Raw genomic sequence first — 18,736 nt, forward strand, 5'->3', positions numbered from 1 at the left:
GCTTTGTTTAAATAAAATGAAATTTAACTGAAATAAAATTAGAGCAGTTATGTTTTGTCAAATGTTTAGATGTCGGTGTATTAACATCATAATCTGGTTGTGTCCTTTTTAAATTTTAGTATGACACATTAGTTAAATAAATAAATAAATAAATATTATAAAACAAATGTAAACACATATCACATCATATTTTTTTTTTTATTAATCTCATGTTCTCAGAGCTGGCGGAGCTTGAAAGCATTCGTAAGGCTTTGTCGTTTGGTCAGGAACACAAGTCTTCCTCTTCCCCTATGGCCACTGGGCTGCAGGGATCAGTGGGTGAGGGGCATGAGAACGGAGATGTAAAGAACGCCCAGTCGAAGAGGATGAGCTTGGAAAACTTCTCCTTTATCAAAGTCCTGGGAAAGGGTAGTTTTGGCAAGGTAGGTGTGAATTTGCACTCACCCTAGAAAAAAATGCTTTATCTTTTTGCCAATATATACAGTAACATCATTTTAAAACAGAACATCACCATTGTGTTGTTTTTTCTTTTGCGATTTTATTTATCAATTTTTTCCTTTTCTCCTAGTTTAGCATAGCCAAAAAGTCCACCACTGCTGGGGACCCCGATCGCGTCCTAGGAGGGTATTTTTGCCTGACACACGCTCCCCTGAATGCATGTGCAGTCCACTGACCTCTTTTTATTCGCCAATATTCACGCCTTGGGCTACTAACCAGGGTTCTTTTACAGCGTCGACGACCCCACCCTCTTTTTAGTCTGTTCTTTTCCCACCCAGCAGACTAGTGGCCAATTTTGTCTGCTACAGACACTGCCAATTATGCCTTCTAGGGGGTGCCCAACTGACTGGTAGCAGAGCTGAGATTTAAACCAAGAGAGTTCAGAGTCCCAGAGCTGGTGTCCTAGCGGAATATCCCACTGCGCCACTTTGTGAATTCAATGTTGAATGGATTTAATGGCTATTTTACCCATCAATCTATACTTAATCACCCACTATGATAAAGTGAAGACAAGTTTAAGAAATCAAAACATGAAATCTTTTATTCACAAATGCATTTAGACTTTGTAGATGCCATTTTGGCAGGAATTACAACATTTCTACAAGCTTCACACACCTTGGTTTGGTGCAGTTTATCCACATAAAGGTTTATGGAGTCCTAAAGAGGTGATTGCCCATTCAACAGGTCCTGCTATCTCTGCACAGGACTCTTTTGATCATTTGTTTTTTCTTTCCTCTCTGACCAAGGCTTTTCATGCCACAATGCTCAATTTGTCTGCTGGCCAATAGGAAAGTTCAAAGTTGTGCCAAGTTTCTTTTATTTTAAAATGATTTAGCCTATTGTGGCCCTGGGAACATTCAAAGCCCTTTTTATACTTGCCTTGATCTGTGCTTTATCTCAATTTGTCAACAGACAATGCAGTTTAAATTGGGGCCTTTAGCTCCAGGTGTTTGCTTTTCTAAACTATTTCCAGTCAATTAAATTGTAAAAGAAGGACTGCAGTTGTGTCTTGACACTTCTCAACAATAATAACAGGGGTTCACTTCTCCATAATGATACTGTAGAGGTGAATAATACTTCTGGTTCAAGTTTTTGTATTATATTTTAAATAATTTACCCTAAATGTTTAAAGCATAGTTCTGCACCAGTCCACCTAGCAAGACTGCTTTTACATTTAAATTCACCTTAGAAAAGAACCTCTCTAAAACCTTAGAAAGGCAAATTCTGTCAACAGACCTACTGACAAGGTTTGCAAACTGTTGCTTTACCAAGTAATAATAACTGTAACAATATGAAGTGTCTAGTACAGAAATTGCATACATTTTTTAATTAAATTGCTAATAGCTTTGTGTGAGATGGCAAAAAGTGCACAATGGTGGTTATTAACACATTTACTTTTTGCTCTTAATAACTAGCAGAACCTTTTTAAATATGTAATGTACTTTTAGAATGACATGCTTATCATACTCATAATAACATAACAACGGTCACATAATTATATGTAGGTGTTTATTTTATAATAATGAAAGAAAACTAAGTGTTTCTCTAATTATCTTGGCTAGGTGATGCTTGCAGAACTGAAAGGAACAGATGAGGTTTATGCTGTGAAGGTACTAAAGAAAGACGTCATCCTGCAGGACGATGATGTTGACTGCACTTTGACTGAAAAACGCATATTGGCTTTGGCCAGAAAACATCCCTACCTGACCCAGCTCTTCTGCTGCTTCCAGACCAAGGTAAAAAATTATTGTCAACCCTCAGAAAATTACAAACTGTGACCTCAACTAACATAAAGTCTACAGTGCAGTTGTGTTGTAGCTAATTTAGTAATGTTCAATGCACCAATAACACCATAAATACTCTTCAGGGAAATGGCTGTACGAAAAACACATTTACTACTAATAACTTTATAATCATTAGACATTTTTGATTGATTGATGGGGTTTTGTATATTTTATATTCTAATGTTTCTTCAAATGTTGTGAACAATCTGACACTGCTTTTCAGTGTAGCCAAGCAATTATAATTTTAGTGCTATACAGTTACAATAATCCACCAGAATTAGACCACAAAAACCGCAGAATGAAATTAGCTTATCTGTGATTTAGTCTGAACAAATAACAAAGAAAAAAAACAAAAACATTGTGAGCTTTACAAATCTGAAATTCATAGCAGGGCTCCTATTCAGCAATCTCACCCACCACAAACCATACAGGACTACATAGGAGACAGAAATAATTTTTGAGCTTGATATAGTCTAGCCAAGCATTTTTGTACGGGACAAAACATGCTACCTAAAAGTCAACAAAGTCTTATTACTATTTTTACCATTTCTGTACAATGTTTTCAAGATGTATTCCAATCTATGTAGAAAATAAACATAGGAAAGAGCCATTTGGAACCAGAAGGGGGCAGTGTAAACCTGAGATCTTTTTCATGTAGAGGCTCACTTATTATTTCAATGCATAACGGCCTAGTAGAAATAATAATAAGAATAAAAAAAGAAACATTTTGTTCAAACTAGATCATAATAAAAAAATTATTAGAAATTTAGTGCACAGATGGTAGAAAAGGTGCCATATATTGATAATAATGCTCAGTCCTGGCTTCTCTTAGGTATATCCTAGGCATATATTATATTGTATTTTGCTAAGTTGTTGTGTATGTTGCTTTTGACTGTAGATTGTTCCTTATTATTGTTAGTGTTATTATCATTATTATTGTCGTTGTTGTTGTTGTACATACACCAGCAGTGGAGCAGAGTATAAGAGATTTCTAAAATGGGTAACTGAGGAACAAAGCTAGAGGAACTGACTAAGGTTGCACTCCAGCTGAACCTCAAACTCCATGCTTAATCAGCACTGTGATTGCTGCCATTCTCTTATCGGCCGTAATTACAGCACAGCAATGTAAATAATGTTACATAGTGGGCTCTAAAAGGGCATGTTGGGACCGTGGAGAGACATGTTGGTGCAAATACACGCTCCAAAGGAGGAGAGGGGTGATAGAAGGCAGCAGGAAAGAAAACAAAATACAGAAAAGGGAAAAGACTGAAGAAGTCATTCGGATTGAGTGATGAAACGTATCTCTACAACAAACTTGTGTCCAGATGAACTGATTCAACTTTGTGGATTTGTGTACCTGGATTATTGAGCATGCATCAACAGAAAAGGGAAAAGAGTTGCAAATTAGGGTTGGATGGTATACTAGAGCAGGGCAAACATATATTGTATGTTTAAGAATGTTCAATGTATGTTTAGTAATAATTAATTACTGTGTGTGTGTGTGTGTGTGTGTGTGTGTATATATATATATATATATATATATATACTATATATATATATATATATATATATATATATATATATATATATATATATATATATACAGTATATACATATATATATACAGTGTATCACAAAAGTGAGTACACCCCTCACATTTCTGCAAATATTTTATTATATCTTTTCATGGGACAACACTATAGACATAAAACTTGGATATAACTTAGAGTAGTCAGTGTACAACTTGTATAGCAGTGTAGATTTACTGTCTTCTGAACATAACTCAACACACAGCCATTAATGTCTAAATGGCTGGCAACATAAGTGAGTACACCCCACAGTGAACATGTCCAAATTGTGCCCAAAGTGTCAATATTTTGTGTGACCACCATTATTATCCAGCACTGCCTTAACCCTCCTGGGCATGGAATTCACCAGAGCTGCACAGGTTGCTACTGGAATCCTCTTCCACTCCTCCATGATGACATCACGGAGCTGGTGGATGTTAGACACCTTGAACTCCTCCACCTTCCACTTGAGGATTCGCCACAGGTGCTCAATTGGGTTTAGTCCATCACCTTTACCTTCAGCTTCCTCAGCAAGGCAGTTGTCATCTTGGAGGTTGTGTTTGGGGTCGTTATCCTGTTGGAAAACTGCCATGAGGCCCAGTTTTCGAAGGGAGGGGATCATGCTCTGTTTCAGAATGTCACAGTACATGTTGGAATTCATGTTTCCCTCAATGAACTGCAGCTCCCCAGTGCCAGCAACACTCATGCAGCCCAAGACCATGATGCTACCACCACCATGCTAGACTGTAGGCAAGATACAGTTGTCTTGGTACTTCTCACCAGGGCGCCGCCACACATGCTGGACACCATCTGAGCCAAACAAGTTTATCTTGGTCTCGTCAGACCACAGGGCATTTCAGTAATTCATGTTCTTGGACTGCTTGTCTTCAGCAAACTGTTTGCGGGCTTTCTTGTGCGTCAGCTTCCTTCTGGGATGACGACCATGCAGACCGATGCAGATTGATGCAGTGTGCGGCGTATGGTCTGAGCACTGACAGGCTGACCTCCCACGTCTTCAACCTCTGCAGCAATGCTGGCAGCACTCATGTGTCTATTTTTTAAAGCCAACCTCTGGATATGACGCCGAACACGTGGACTCAACTTCTTTGGTCGACCCTGGCGAAGCCTGTTCCGAGTGGAACCTGTCCTGGAAAACCGCTGTATGACCTTGGCCACCATGCTGTAGCTCAGTTTCAGGGTGTTAGCAATCTTCTTATAGCCCAGGCCATCTTTGTGGAGAGCAACAATTCTATTTCTCACATCCTCAGAGAGTTCTTTGCCATGAGGTGCCATGTTGAATATCCAGTGGCCAGTATGAGAGAATTGTACCCAAAACACCAAATTTAACAGCCCTGCTCCCCATTTACACCTGGGACCTTGACACATGACACCAGGGAGGGACAACGACACATTTGGGCACAATTTGGACATGTTCACTGTGGGGTGTACTCACTTATGTTGCCAGCTATTTAGACATTAATGGCTGTGTGTTGAGTTATTTTCAGAAGACAGTAAATCTACACTGCTATACAAGCTGTACACTGACTACTCTAAGTTATATCCAAGTTTCATGTCTATAGTGTTGTCCCATGAAAAGATATAATGAAATATTTGCAGAAATGTGAGGGGTGTACTCACTTTTGTGATACACTGTATATGCTTTAAACTCTATATATACATATATGCATACATACACACATTTGCAGTTAATAAAATAATGTATATTAAAGATATAAAATATAATCATATATATATATATATATATATATATATATATATATATATATATATATATATATATATATATATATATATATATATATATATACATATATGGAAAGAGAGAGAGACAGAGAGAGAAGTTAATATGTATGGCCTTGACTGCTCTAGTTCAAAAGAGCAAAGTCTATGTGTCATATAAAGCATTTCCATATCACTCGCTAAAATGCCACCGAAGAAACCATATTCTGTCTTCTGTTAACAGCTAATTCTATACATTTGACAAATGCATTTAGATGGACACACATATCTAATCTCAAGCAGACAGGAAACAGTAAAATGTGGGTATAGGCACCTGTACCTTTTTTTGTGGTGGAATGTTTCACTCTTCAAACCAGAAACACTCAAAATCTTCACCCACCTGTGTAAAAATTGGTTAGTAAATATGTGTAAATAGATGTGAGTTGAGCTACCTTAGACATGATCAGTATGTGCATGAGTGTGGTGAAGGCAAACACAGCTTCCCAAACCTACTACACTAGATCTATTTGTAATGAATGAATGAATTATTACATGGTGATCTTGATGCTTTGAAGAGAGATTGCATATTTAGATAAGACAGGTGTGAGACTGAGGATTTTAAGGTGTGAGAGGGCTTGAGATGACAATTAGCACTTCTGCAAGGTGGAGTGCTCACATTCCAGAAATTAGATTCATATCCAAGTCACCTGCTGAACAGTTTCCTACAACAAAAGCATGCGAGCGGTGTTTGTGTGACCCTGCATTCCTTTTTCTGCTGTATTTAGATGAAATGTGATGTTTTTGCAGGCCCTGTTTAAATGTAGCTTAAGCTTGTTTCATGCTCATACGGCTGTGGAGAACAGATCAAAGTGTGTTTTCCATTTTAATGACTTTTAAGTACTCTAATTCTTGTAGAATTTTGTGACTATCAACTATATATAACTGTCTTAAAAAGTGAATAGGTTTAACAAGGTGAATAGAATTTTAAGCATGGTTTAAGCTAGTGTTTTTGAATCAGCAACCTCATTTCAAAGGCTATGAGTTATAATCCTAACACAAATTCCAAATACTCTCCTATCCCTATCATATTCCTGCAGAGTTTATAATGGCAAACTAACATTTACTTCTTTACTCGACCTCAGTGCTTCCTATTTATTTCAACAGAGAGCTCTGACATTTCTGTTAAAAAAGATTAAAAGAATGTTGACGAAAAAGTGCTGGACAGAGACTCTTGGGTAAAAGCATAATAGCTGACCAATGCTATTGGTGCCAGGTGCAGCAAATTAACGTGTAATGAGGCGCAGAGAATGCCTATTAAAGAAACTGGCAATGTCAGTAATTTGGACCTCCATGCCCCCCTCGGCTCTTAAAGGCATATCTGGTGGTCATCTGTGCCAATCTATGTGTTAGATTGACCCGTTACACATTTAATCTATACATACAAACAATTAATTAAGCCTTAACCATATTAGACCACAAGACTAATTTATGGATTTTTCCTTGTAATGTTTTGTAAATTGTGAGCAAGGTTATGCTTTTCTTGCCCTTTGGTCTAACACCTTGGATATGTTTAGTCCATGAACACGGACTTTAACAATTTATTTGTCTTTAAAGTTTTTTTTTATTTACTTTAAAGTTCTTTGTCTAAGGTTATAGTGGCATATAGTCTGACCAAGGCCATGTTTTATCATTTTAATGTTTTGTACACTTCATGGTGAACTGAAGGACTAGACGTGTATTTATTTTAAAATTATTTATGTAATGCTTAATTTTGCAGATCGGCAGAATTTTTGTGGAAATATAGACACTACATTTAGTTTTTAGAAATAGAAGGACTGGAGTGCTAAACTATTCTTTTAGTTTTTACATTGTTAGACGTAAAAAAGACGTTTAATGACTTTATAGTGTACCATAAAGTCATTAAATGTACATAAGTTTAAGTGCTTTTTGATGTTAAAAATACACACTAAAGGTTTAAAAGATTTATCCTTGAGGGTACTGGCTCAGTAAGAAAGGTCTGTTTGTACTTTATTTAAACCTATAACCAATATATCAAGTGTGTTTAAAAAGTACATTAAATCTAATAAAAACTTAGATGTAGTAAGAAAATATAAATGTACCTTGATTATCAAACACAGTTTTGGCCATTTGTGTGAAAAAACCATATGTACATAATAGAAAAATATGTTTTTGATGAATTTTGTGTTTTAAAGGTTCAGTGTTTGTGCCACACAGTAACACTGGTGTAATCCCTTAATCAATGTCTGTAAGAAGTGTTGCAAGTTCTCTTTGTGAGATAGTAACTGTGTAATATCCTGCAATGGATTGATTATTTGTTAGATTGTATTACTATATTGCAGCCATTGTTTCCTAGTAACCATTGCAGAAGCATCTGTGTCATTTTATGTTTTTTAATACTAATTTATCAAACCACGGACTGTTACTGTTGTTTTGAAAAATTAATGTCAGTGTAACTGTATTAATAAAAATAAAAATAGCATCTTGCACTATAAACATGTATATGTCTATAAATAAAAAGAACTATTTCACTAAATATTAAATAAAATCATTTAATTAAAGGATTAAGAAATAATTACATTTTTAGAAGGAGCTAATCATAAATACAATGGCCAGTTCACTGGTATGCACTGGTAGCCAATACATCAAACCTGCTTGTCACAGGAGTCTGGTTTAATTTATTTTCATTTCAGTTCATTTTTATGAACCGCTTTATCCCGGTTAAGGTCAAAGTGGGTCCTGTTTTGCCGGTAAACAGTGAGCACAAGTCAGGAACACCCTAGACAGGGCACCAATATAACAAAGGGCTTCGGCCTTCCTCCCCTCTCAGACATAGCCAATCATGTCTGTGTAAACACGTTTGGGCAATAGCACTGCTAAGATTTGAACACGGATCCCAGCTGTGGAGGGCTAGTGTAATACTGTGCCACACAAGTAATGTCTGTATTTTTTAATCATACTTAATTAAGCTTGCACAATAAATTCACAATAAAATTCCATACAAATTGTTCCATATAACGTCTAACTGCTGTTTAATATGTGCTACATAGATCGTACTCTCCTCCAGTTTGTGTGCATACAGAGACTGAGATCAGAGATCAGCATTTTTAGAACCACACTTGAAGCCTCTTCCTTCTCATCAGAGACAGAGTTTTACAAAATACAAAATATTTTTTGTGCTTCCGTATTGTGCACTCTAAAGAGGACAACAATGGCACTTGACAAGAAACAGTTAAGTGGATATCTGTATGCACTCCCTCCCATTTCCCACATCACAAAACAGGAACACAGGAAGACTAACCTTTCCTTTTCTTATTCCCCTGGTGCTGGATGCTTCATCAGACTGGATTAAAGAGGCGGTGATCCTGCTGGGCTGTTTAAATTCTATTGTTATTATTTGTTTGTAGTTAAACTATTTTAGAAAAACAGAATTGGTTTCATGCTGAAGAGTAGATATTTTTTGTATTAAGGGAATGTATGTTCACATCATATATATAGAAGTTACCCGTTAATCCACTTGTTATTTCATTAATACCTGCCCAAATTTCATATACACATTTTCATAATTTCATACTTGCTTAGAACATATCAGTAAGCTATATTATTTAATATGTTTAATATTGTTGTCCAAGATTGCCACATAATATATCTGTATGCACTCAGGTGGATACAGCGGTGTATTATGCCAGCCCACCACTACTGTGATCCAGATTTGAATCTCAGAGGTGTCTACACAGACATGATTGGCTATGTCTGAGGGAGGGGGGTAGTCAAAGCTCTGCAATGTATTGGCACTCTGTTCAGTTTATTCCTGCCTTGTGTCCAGTCTTTCCCAGTAGAACTTGACCAGGATAGAGTGGAAATGACAAGTTATGCTGTACATTATTTGTATTATTATGTACAAACTCATGTCTAAAAGGCACATATTATGAACTGAATAAGGTGTGATAAAAATGATTATACAAGTTCTTTTAACAGATAGAATGTACAATTTAATTAAAGGATTATTTAAAAACTGTATTTTGTGTTTACTCAAGTTATCCTTGTCTAATGTTAGAATTTTCTCTGATCAATGCCCTCAATCATCAATTGCTTGTATTGTATTAATAGTCATAATGCCACCACTAAAAATGCAGGTATTGCAAGTCATTCTGTATAAATGTGTTGTTCACATACTGTCTAATACATGCTTATAGGTAACAAGTATAAACTCCTGCCCTAACCCCTCTCATTTCTTCTTTCTCACTACAGGATCGGTTATTCTTTGTTATGGAATATGTGAATGGCGGAGATCTGATGTTCCAAATCCAGCGCTCAAGAAAGTTTGATGAGCCTCGTTCACGTTTTTATGCTGCTGAAGTCACATCTGCCCTCATGTTTCTGCACCAACATGGAGTTATCTATAGGTATAATAACTACACATACATTCACTGAAAATGTCAGCACTTACACTTTATGGCTGAAAGTATATGAACTATACTATAGGGCATTAATATATAGTTGCTCCCCTCATATTTTTTCAGTTTAAGTGCAGGCTGCTGGAAACAACCTGATGTGGCTAAATGTGGCTTAGAATTAAAATTAATAATATAAAAAAAGATTACTTTTACACTGTTCATTAAAACTTATGTTCTCTGTTAAATAATATCATAACTTTATGTAAATCTAAAAACTGTCTTTATCCTATTATAAACCATATATGAGGAAAACAGTATAAAGCTGCTTTATGCACCAAAAACAGTGCAGTGGACCAATAAACCAACATGGGAATGATAAATAAAAATTTTAAGACATTTTGTAAGAAATTTCATTGCTTTGATAGGTTAAGCCATGTTAAGCTTTTTAATTTCACATTAAGCATTTAAAATTGTAAGATTTTATCATTTATTCCTATATTATTTGGTGGACAGCTAAGAACATCCTACTGTATTGAAAAACTTTCAAAAAGTTCATGGCTTACTGATTTTCATTGTGCGCTGCTTGCAAATATTGGACTCACTTCATATAAACATGCTTTACAGGCACTAGGCAAGATCAGTTGTACATCATTGTTTTGCTCTAATAAATCTTGAAAGCCTGAAAGTGCAGTCACTGCCTCTGAGCATAACAATCATCAATGCTTGTCCAGCCTGACCAGCGAGGCCATCCTGCTAATCTCAGAGAAGCTACCACTGCTTTATTTAATGGCCAAACCTTGTTCACACTCAAAACCCATATAAATACAGGGTTACCTTAACTGACAGTGAGCTGGTTTTGTGTTGTTCACACATGCCAGCTTCAAACTGCAGTTTACATATCACCCATTCACATGTGACTACTAGAAGGTACATGGGATGTGACATACAGTATAACAACCACACATGCAACCAAACTGGTGGAATTTACACCTGTTAAGTGATTCATGCCTGATTTACTCACAAATATGTACTAGTCATTATTACCTGGATGTTTGCCTACATTTGGGGTGTATTTTAATTAGTAAATTACAGGAATTGGTCTTTTGTGTCTCACCAGACAAATTAATTCCTTTAAGTTGTGTTAAAAGTGGCATTCAATAAGACAAGTGTTTTAAACTTAAAAAAAAAAAAATCTAAACTGACAGGTTAAATTTTTAATAATTAATTTAGTTTTACCAGGTTTTGTAGCACTGCGAGCAGAACAGATGAAACATTATCCAAGATTACTTTTTATTTTGCTGTTGGAAATCTGCCTATCAGGGTCCTTACACAGTGTTTAAAGTCCAGTCATCCCACCCTAGCAGAACCATGTCTGCTGCAGGCACTGCCAATTATGCCCGCTAGATGGCATCCAGCCGACCGGTGGCAATGCCGAGTTTCGAACCGAGGAGTTCAGAATCTCTGCCCTGGTGTGCTAGTGCTACTTCTTTATTTTTATTTATTTATTTTGTAAATAAATACTCTTATTTTTTTCCTCCTTTTTTATTTTAAAGAAGTATTTAGGTATTTGACAGGACAGGTTGGATTTTGGTTTAAAGTTACTTGTCATTGTAAAGGACCTTCTTATCACTCCTAAAATTTCTCATTAGTGCACAATCATTGGCGATGCGAAGACAAACTATAGATTATCAGAGAAAAGCTGTCATATCTGTAGTTCAATTGCTGACTACTTCAGCCCATCAGAAGTCTTATCCAATGAGTAGCTTTGGGTTTATCTCATAAAGTACACATTACTACTCGATACTACTACTGCCGTGTTTATCATGTTGGTTATTTGTTAAACTCTACACCTTCTAGTATTTCAACTGAGTCATCAGAGCAATGGTTTTAGAAAGGATCAAATAAGTTAGTTTGCTATTTTGATAATTAAACGGTCAAGTAAAAATTGGTGGTACACAAACATAATGTTTTACTTATTATCTGTTATGTTTGGTGTCTTAACATTCAATTCTTTAGTTTTTTTACTCAAAATATGGAGCTGTATGCCATCTAAAATTGGTTCTGTAATTATAAGGTTTGGATTCATTTAATTCATCTACCCAAGCATTTATAGGTCTTCGTTGGTCCTGCCATCAATGAGACTGCATGTCACTGTGTTCTGTACTGTCCAAGCCATTGAAATTAGCCAATGACCACTGTCAAGTTTACACTTCACATTTAACCTTCACATTTACCACTGCATTCTTCTGCAATCATGTGCTAAGCCCAGATTCATTAGTCAGCATTACTTATTTCTTTTGAGCATGGTGATCTTAGGCTTGTGTGTGGCTGATCAGCCAGTTTTCCATAGCTCAATTGATGATGTGACAAGTGAGGGACAGCTATGTTTATGCAATGTGAGAGTCAGCATTTCAGTTATCTTAATAAAACCCATTTTTCTTTCAATGTTCTATAAAGATTTTATAGCTGTTATTGTTTTATATATAGCTGGATATTGTTTTTATTAATGGTTTTACTTGCTCAGTAATGATAAAAGGTAGCTTGCCCATCTCTTTTACCAGTGCTATAGCAGAGTTTGTCAGATGTCGATGCTAAAATGAGCTCTCAGAGTCTCCAAAGTCTTATCACAGATTTGGAACTGTGATACTAAAACAGAGGAAATGTTTTAGAGACAGTGAATGCTTCAGATGCAAAATATGTTTTTAAAGATAGAGATTCTCTGTAGGGAAAGGGGATTTATAGGCTAAGTTTGCTGTTGCCTCTCCTCCATTAGAACAATAGAACAATACTCATTTGCCATTTTAGACATTAATGTTTGCCATATAATTTCCAGTGTAATTCGTGTTGATATTTGCAGTATTGTTTTTGTGACATGGGAGCTGCAGTAATTGTAAAAGTAATTGTCTTGTTTCAAGAGTTCATGCCCTACAAGCCTTTAAATAGCACAGGTTGCAGATAGTGCTGGATATAAGAAAAAGGCTTCAAGGTCACAAGTTCTTTACATCCTACCACCCTGATAAAAAACTACACAAGGAAAGCTAACCATGTTGAGAACATAAAAACGTAAAATAACAAAAAGCCAGAACTTCTTATTAACATTTATACATTTTCAGCATTTAGCAGACGCTTTTATCCAAAGCGACTTACACAATGAGCAGAACACGATGAGCAATTGAGGGTTAAGGGCCTTGCTCAGGGACCCAACAGTGGCAACTTGGTGGTGGCAGGGCTTGAACCGGCAACCTTCTGTTTACTAGTTCAGTACCTTAACCACTGAGCTATCACCGGCCCTTATTAAGCTTGTAAAAGCACAGGTCGGAACCTAACTTATCTTTCATGGAAAAGGCAACTATTGTTTCAAATTGCCCAAAGAAAAACTAACTCTGTTCTTGTATAGAGCAAATATGCACATAGATTCAATGAAGAAATGGACATTTACATTTGTTCACATATAGAGCATTTAGCTGACGATTTTATCCAAAGCAATTTTTATCCAGTGCAACCAACTAAGGAATAAGGGCGTGGTTTAGGGGCCCAACATTGGCAACTAAGCAGTGATGAGAATTGAACCAATGACTTTCTGATTACCAGTCCTTACTTGTAGCTGTAAGTAATCATACTTGATAAATAAATAGGCTCACTAATAATAATGGTAATGTATAGTGATAAATATGCCACAGATAGTAATATACTGTATTTATTCAATAGTTGTTAAATAAAGCATACTGTAGATGTTATACTATTTCTTATGTTTATAGTCTTTTCTGCCTTGAGTTTTCTTTTCTTCTATAAGCATGCACAGTGCAGACTGGCTACTAAATATTGCCCCTAGATTTGAGTGCATGTTGCTGATTTTTTTCAGTGTATTACTGCTTTGCACCAAATGTTTTTGGGAGATGCTTGAGTCTGGGTGATGTTTTACATTATAAATAATTAATTTAAAATTCATTTAAAAATGCTACACATCACCAGTGTCATCACCAGTGTCCTGAAATCTTGCTTTTAGTTACCAGTCTGTACTGAGTTAAGTACGCTCTCCCAGTGTCTATGTAGGTTTTTTATACTTGTAAGACGGCAGTGTGGTTCTGCAGTGCGCCAGGGTACTGTACACACCTCTGTTTATTGTCAGTGAGAAATTTTCTTGTTGTAGGTTTCCTTTTATAGTTTTCTTTTACATCTCAAAAATGTAGAAGGTGTGATTTACCAAAAAGGTGACTGTGTTGACCAGCAATGGATTCTCACCAATTTCAGGGTGTATTATCACCTTGCACCCAGTGTTTCCTGGTGGTGCTGGACTCCAACTTGTGAAAAATATTAAAAACAGGTATTGACGATGATAGAATAAAGTAATTGACTTTAAAGCAATTAAATAAATATTCTACCACAGTAATCAAAACCGTTTGTTTGCAGAAAAATGCTAAAGAAGATTTAGCAGGCTCTGGAGTGGTGGTGCACTGTATTACTGTGCAGCAACACCTTTACAAATTTAACCTTCATGAACGAGTCAGCGCAAGAACATTTTTCTTGCACCATCACCACTTTTGGCCACATTGAATAAATGTGTGTTTGGAAAAACAAAACTAAAAGAACACCTTTTCATCAGAATTTTAATCAGATTAATATGAAGAAAAAATCTGTCAATTTGGACTCTCTCTCTCTTTCTCTCTCTCTCTTTCTCTCTCTCTCTCTCTCTCTTCTCTCTCTCTCTACACCGATCAGCCATAACACTGAAACCACCTCTTTGTTTCTACACTCACTGTCCATTTTATCAGCTCCACTTACCATATGGAAGCATTTTGTAGTTCTACAATTACTGACTGTAGTCCATCTGTTTCTCTGCATGCTTTGTTAGCCCCCTTGCATGCTTTTCTTCAATGGTCAGAACCCCCACAGGACCGCTACAGAGTAGGTATTATTTAGGTGGTGGATCATTCTCAGCACTGCAGTGACACTGACATGGTGATGGTGTGTTAGTGTGTGTTGTGCTGCGCTGCTGGAGTTTTTAAATACCGTGTCCACTCACTGTCCACTCTATTAGACACTCCTACCTAGTTGGTCCACCTTGTAGATGTAGATGTTTTTTTTTTGTCTGTCCAGCAGTGACAGTGAGGTGTTTAAAAACTCCATCAGCGCAGCTGGGTCTGATCCACTCATATCAGCACAACACACACTAACACACCACCACCATGTCAGTGTCTTTGCAGTGCTGAGAATGATCGACCACCCAAATAATACCTACTCTGTGGTGGTCCTGTGGGGGTCCTGACAATTGAAGAACAGGGTGAAAGCAGGGTAACAAAGTATGCAGAGAAACAGATGGACTACAGTCAGTAATTGTAGAACTACAAAGTGCTTCTATATGGTAAGTGGAGCTGATAAAATGGACAGTGAGTGTAGAAACAAGGAGGTGGTCATAATGTTATGCTTAATCAGTATATATATATATATATATATATATATATATATTTGCAGATTATTTTCCTAATATTAATATGATTAAATGTCTTTTATTTTAACTGAACTGCTTTCTGTCATAACTGCTCTGAGTTTTCCCACCAGCAGTTTCTTAATCCTAGATGGATTGGGTGGGATTTTTTTTCACCTGGGGGACAAAAAGAAGAACAACAAGTAAAACATGCTAGGGCTCACCAGTTTAGATGTCCAGCCTGATTTTAAACTGCAGCTGTGTTGTGTATATACAATTTTTGTCTTAAGAAAAAGTTCCTTAAATGGATAAAGTGAGTAGGGCACAGGCTTCTTGGCTGGGCTGGACATGGAGTTCATTCTGGTACAAAAAGATGTGTGGATTGGTTCTAAAGACCTATGGAAAAATCACTCATCACTAATAATGAACACAGGAAGAGTTTTCAATAGGGTCTGATTATGTATGTGTGTGGGTTTAATGTGTATGTATGTTGATCTCTGCAAGTACATACAGTATGTGTGTATATACGCTTGTGAGACTGGAACTGGGTGGGGGAAATCAAGAAGAAACAACATCATCAGAGCTTTGTAAACTATGTCAACAATGTGAAGGTCCAAGAGAGCATAGGGCAATGTATCACACCCCTAATCAGCGGGTGTTAGCTTGCTGTGTTTCTACTTTAAGATAAGAATCCAGTTGCTTAACTGCTGCGTTTGTAAGTTGTTGAGTTGCTGAACTTCGGATTGAATTTCCAGTAGCTACTGTGGCTGTCAAGCTTTCAGTCTTCATTTTGTTGTCATGTCAGACAGGGGACTTAGATTACCTACACCAGTGTTTAATGCATTGTGTTCTATATCTTCATGCCCTCTTTATCCAAAACAGACAGTTTCATTAAGCATGGTTTGTCCCCTTTCTCCTGCCAGAACACTGCCTCAGTCCTGTTTGACTGATGCTTATAAAGCCATTCAACCATCAAAGCCCTAGAGTTTTTTTCTGGGACACTTTATCTGGCCATCTAGACACACAAAGTTACATAAACACACACACACAGAGTGTGATATAATAACTAAATGAAAACCGGTAGGTAACAGTAAAAGTTATGATAAAGCCAGTAGTGTTTTGTTTGTTGCTTTAACTAAAGCTGTTTAAATTCTCTCATATTGTAATGACTTCTTAAAAAGTCATTTAGTTCAGTTAATGTTGGCATGACTGGCAGAGATCTTATTAAATTTCTCAGCTCATCAATTTTAAGCTATCCCCAACAAGATTAAGCTAATATACACTCATTATGCTCATAAAATTAAGGGAACACTTAATCATGTCAGTATAACACCAATTCAGTTAAACTTCAGGGATTTAGTCTGTCCTGTTACGCCTAGCTCACACTACATGATTTGTTCCCTGATTTTCGCTTGCTGACAGGTCGCCGCTAGATGTGGCAGCTCAGAGGCAATTCGGTGTTCGTTTGTGGATCAAAACTCGGCTCTCTGTTGCTATGTGTGAACTGTTCGACGACTTGATCCGAGCGTCTCAAGCGACTCAAGAAAAATCCAGCCAGCAGAGGGCGTAATCGCTCACTACGAGAGTCCGCATCCGGCTAAGTCCCGCCCCCCATCTGAACAACCGGCCAATCGTTGTTCATGCAGCCGCCCAGCCTTCAGCCGGCAAGGCAGAGCTGAGTTTCGATACCATGTATCCGGGATCTCAGCTCTGGTGAAGAGCGTGTGTTTTACCGCTGCGCCACCTGAGCGGCATAGTCCCGGTTTTTAATTTTAGCCCTCTCTGTGACTGAGTTTGACACCTCTGATTTATAGTATTAGTAAAGATTTCACATTTTGACCTGACAAAACCTGCCTATGACAACACCAGTTACTTGGTGTTTAAAAATATCAATCTGTGGTCACTGAGTTCAACCAATAAGTCAAGTCAGCCTCCAGGCTGGGGAGGAAGCATTGCTTAACCTGATAAAATGGTGGTAGTTTGTAAAGCAGTTACCTTAACTGTGTCAAGGTATGACATACAAAATGGTTTCTTGTGTTATCTGCTACATGCAGATCAAGTTCACCCAATACACCTACGGCTATTTATCTGAAGAACCTAGTAACCCATGCACTATAGTCATCCATACTGAGACCTGCAGGGCTACGGGGCTGCTGTTAGTACTAAAGGCCCTGATGATCACTGCTGTCAATTTGCATTCTTCACAGCTGCCCTCAATCTAAAGATTCTATTTTTCTGTCTTTGCTCTCATTTACATCAGGGACCTGAAGCTTGATAACATTCTGCTGGATGCTGAGGGCCACTGCAAGCTGGCAGACTTTGGGATGTGCAAGGAGGGCATCCTAAATGGTGTCACCACCACTACCTTCTGTGGTACTCCAGACTACATTGCCCCTGAGGTACACTTTAAAATTTTATCTTTAGAATAGTATTTACACTGCCTGGCCAAAAATCACTGGCCTAAAATACATAGGTGCCTTGGATTTGCTTTTTACTGCAGTGATTAAATTGTTAAAAACTGATAATTGTTAAAAACCTAACTGATCAGTGGTCACAGGACGCTGCCTACAGGGCGCTGTTGGCTGGATATTTTTGGTTGGTGGACTATTCTCAGTCCAGCAGTGACAGTGAGGTGTTTAAAAACTCCAGCAGCGCTGCTGTGTCTTATCCACTCATACCTGCACAACACACACTAACACACCATCACCATGTCAGTGTCACTGCAGTGCTGAGAATGATCCACCACCCAAATAATACCTACTCTGTGGTGGTCCTGTGGGGGTCCTGACCATTGAAGAACAGCATGAAAGGGGGCTAACAAAGCATGCAGAGAAACAGATGGACAGTAATTGTAGAACTACAAAGTGCTTCTATATGGTAAGTGGAGCTGATAAAATGGACAGTGAGTGTAGAAACAAGGAGGTGGTTTTAATGTTATGGTTGATCAGTGTATATACTTTTTACTGCAGTGATTCAATTGTTAAAAAAAAAATATTTAAACCCTAACTGATACAGTGAGTAGCATCTTTTTTTCTTAAATTACTGTAATTGGAGATCACTTGCTAGAAGTTAAATTGTAAAAAATCTCCACAATATGATAGAAAATGCATGACTTGGGACCAAACAGTTATTTGGTCAGAAGAAAACCACTTTTAATTAGGCTAATTAAAAAAAACACTTTACTTTTGCTGAAGAGTATAGATATTGGACTCTAGAGCAATGGGAAAAGGTCATATGATCTGAGTCCAGATTTACCCTATTTCAGAGGTTAAGAGGGGAAGCACATGAAACGATGCATCCTTCATG

General features: G+C 37.2%; 1 protein-coding gene across 2 annotated transcripts in view; it reads left to right on the top strand.

The window, feature by feature from the left end:
* prkcea (protein kinase C, epsilon a) overlaps positions 1–18,736 on the top strand; it is a 90,170-nt gene that overhangs the window by 61,253 nt on the left and 10,181 nt on the right. For both annotated transcript variants that reach the window (XM_063002861.1, XM_063002862.1), the window contains exons 9-12: positions 220–422; positions 2,061–2,234; positions 9,860–10,014; positions 17,691–17,829. In XM_063002861.1, the coding sequence (XP_062858931.1) occupies positions 220–422; positions 2,061–2,234; positions 9,860–10,014; positions 17,691–17,829 (671 nt within the window). The remainder of the gene's footprint in view (positions 1–219; positions 423–2,060; positions 2,235–9,859; positions 10,015–17,690; positions 17,830–18,736) is intronic.

Source organism: Trichomycterus rosablanca, chromosome 10, assembly GCF_030014385.1.
Source record: "Trichomycterus rosablanca isolate fTriRos1 chromosome 10, fTriRos1.hap1, whole genome shotgun sequence".
NCBI classification, from domain to species: domain Eukaryota; kingdom Metazoa; phylum Chordata; class Actinopteri; order Siluriformes; family Trichomycteridae; genus Trichomycterus; species Trichomycterus rosablanca.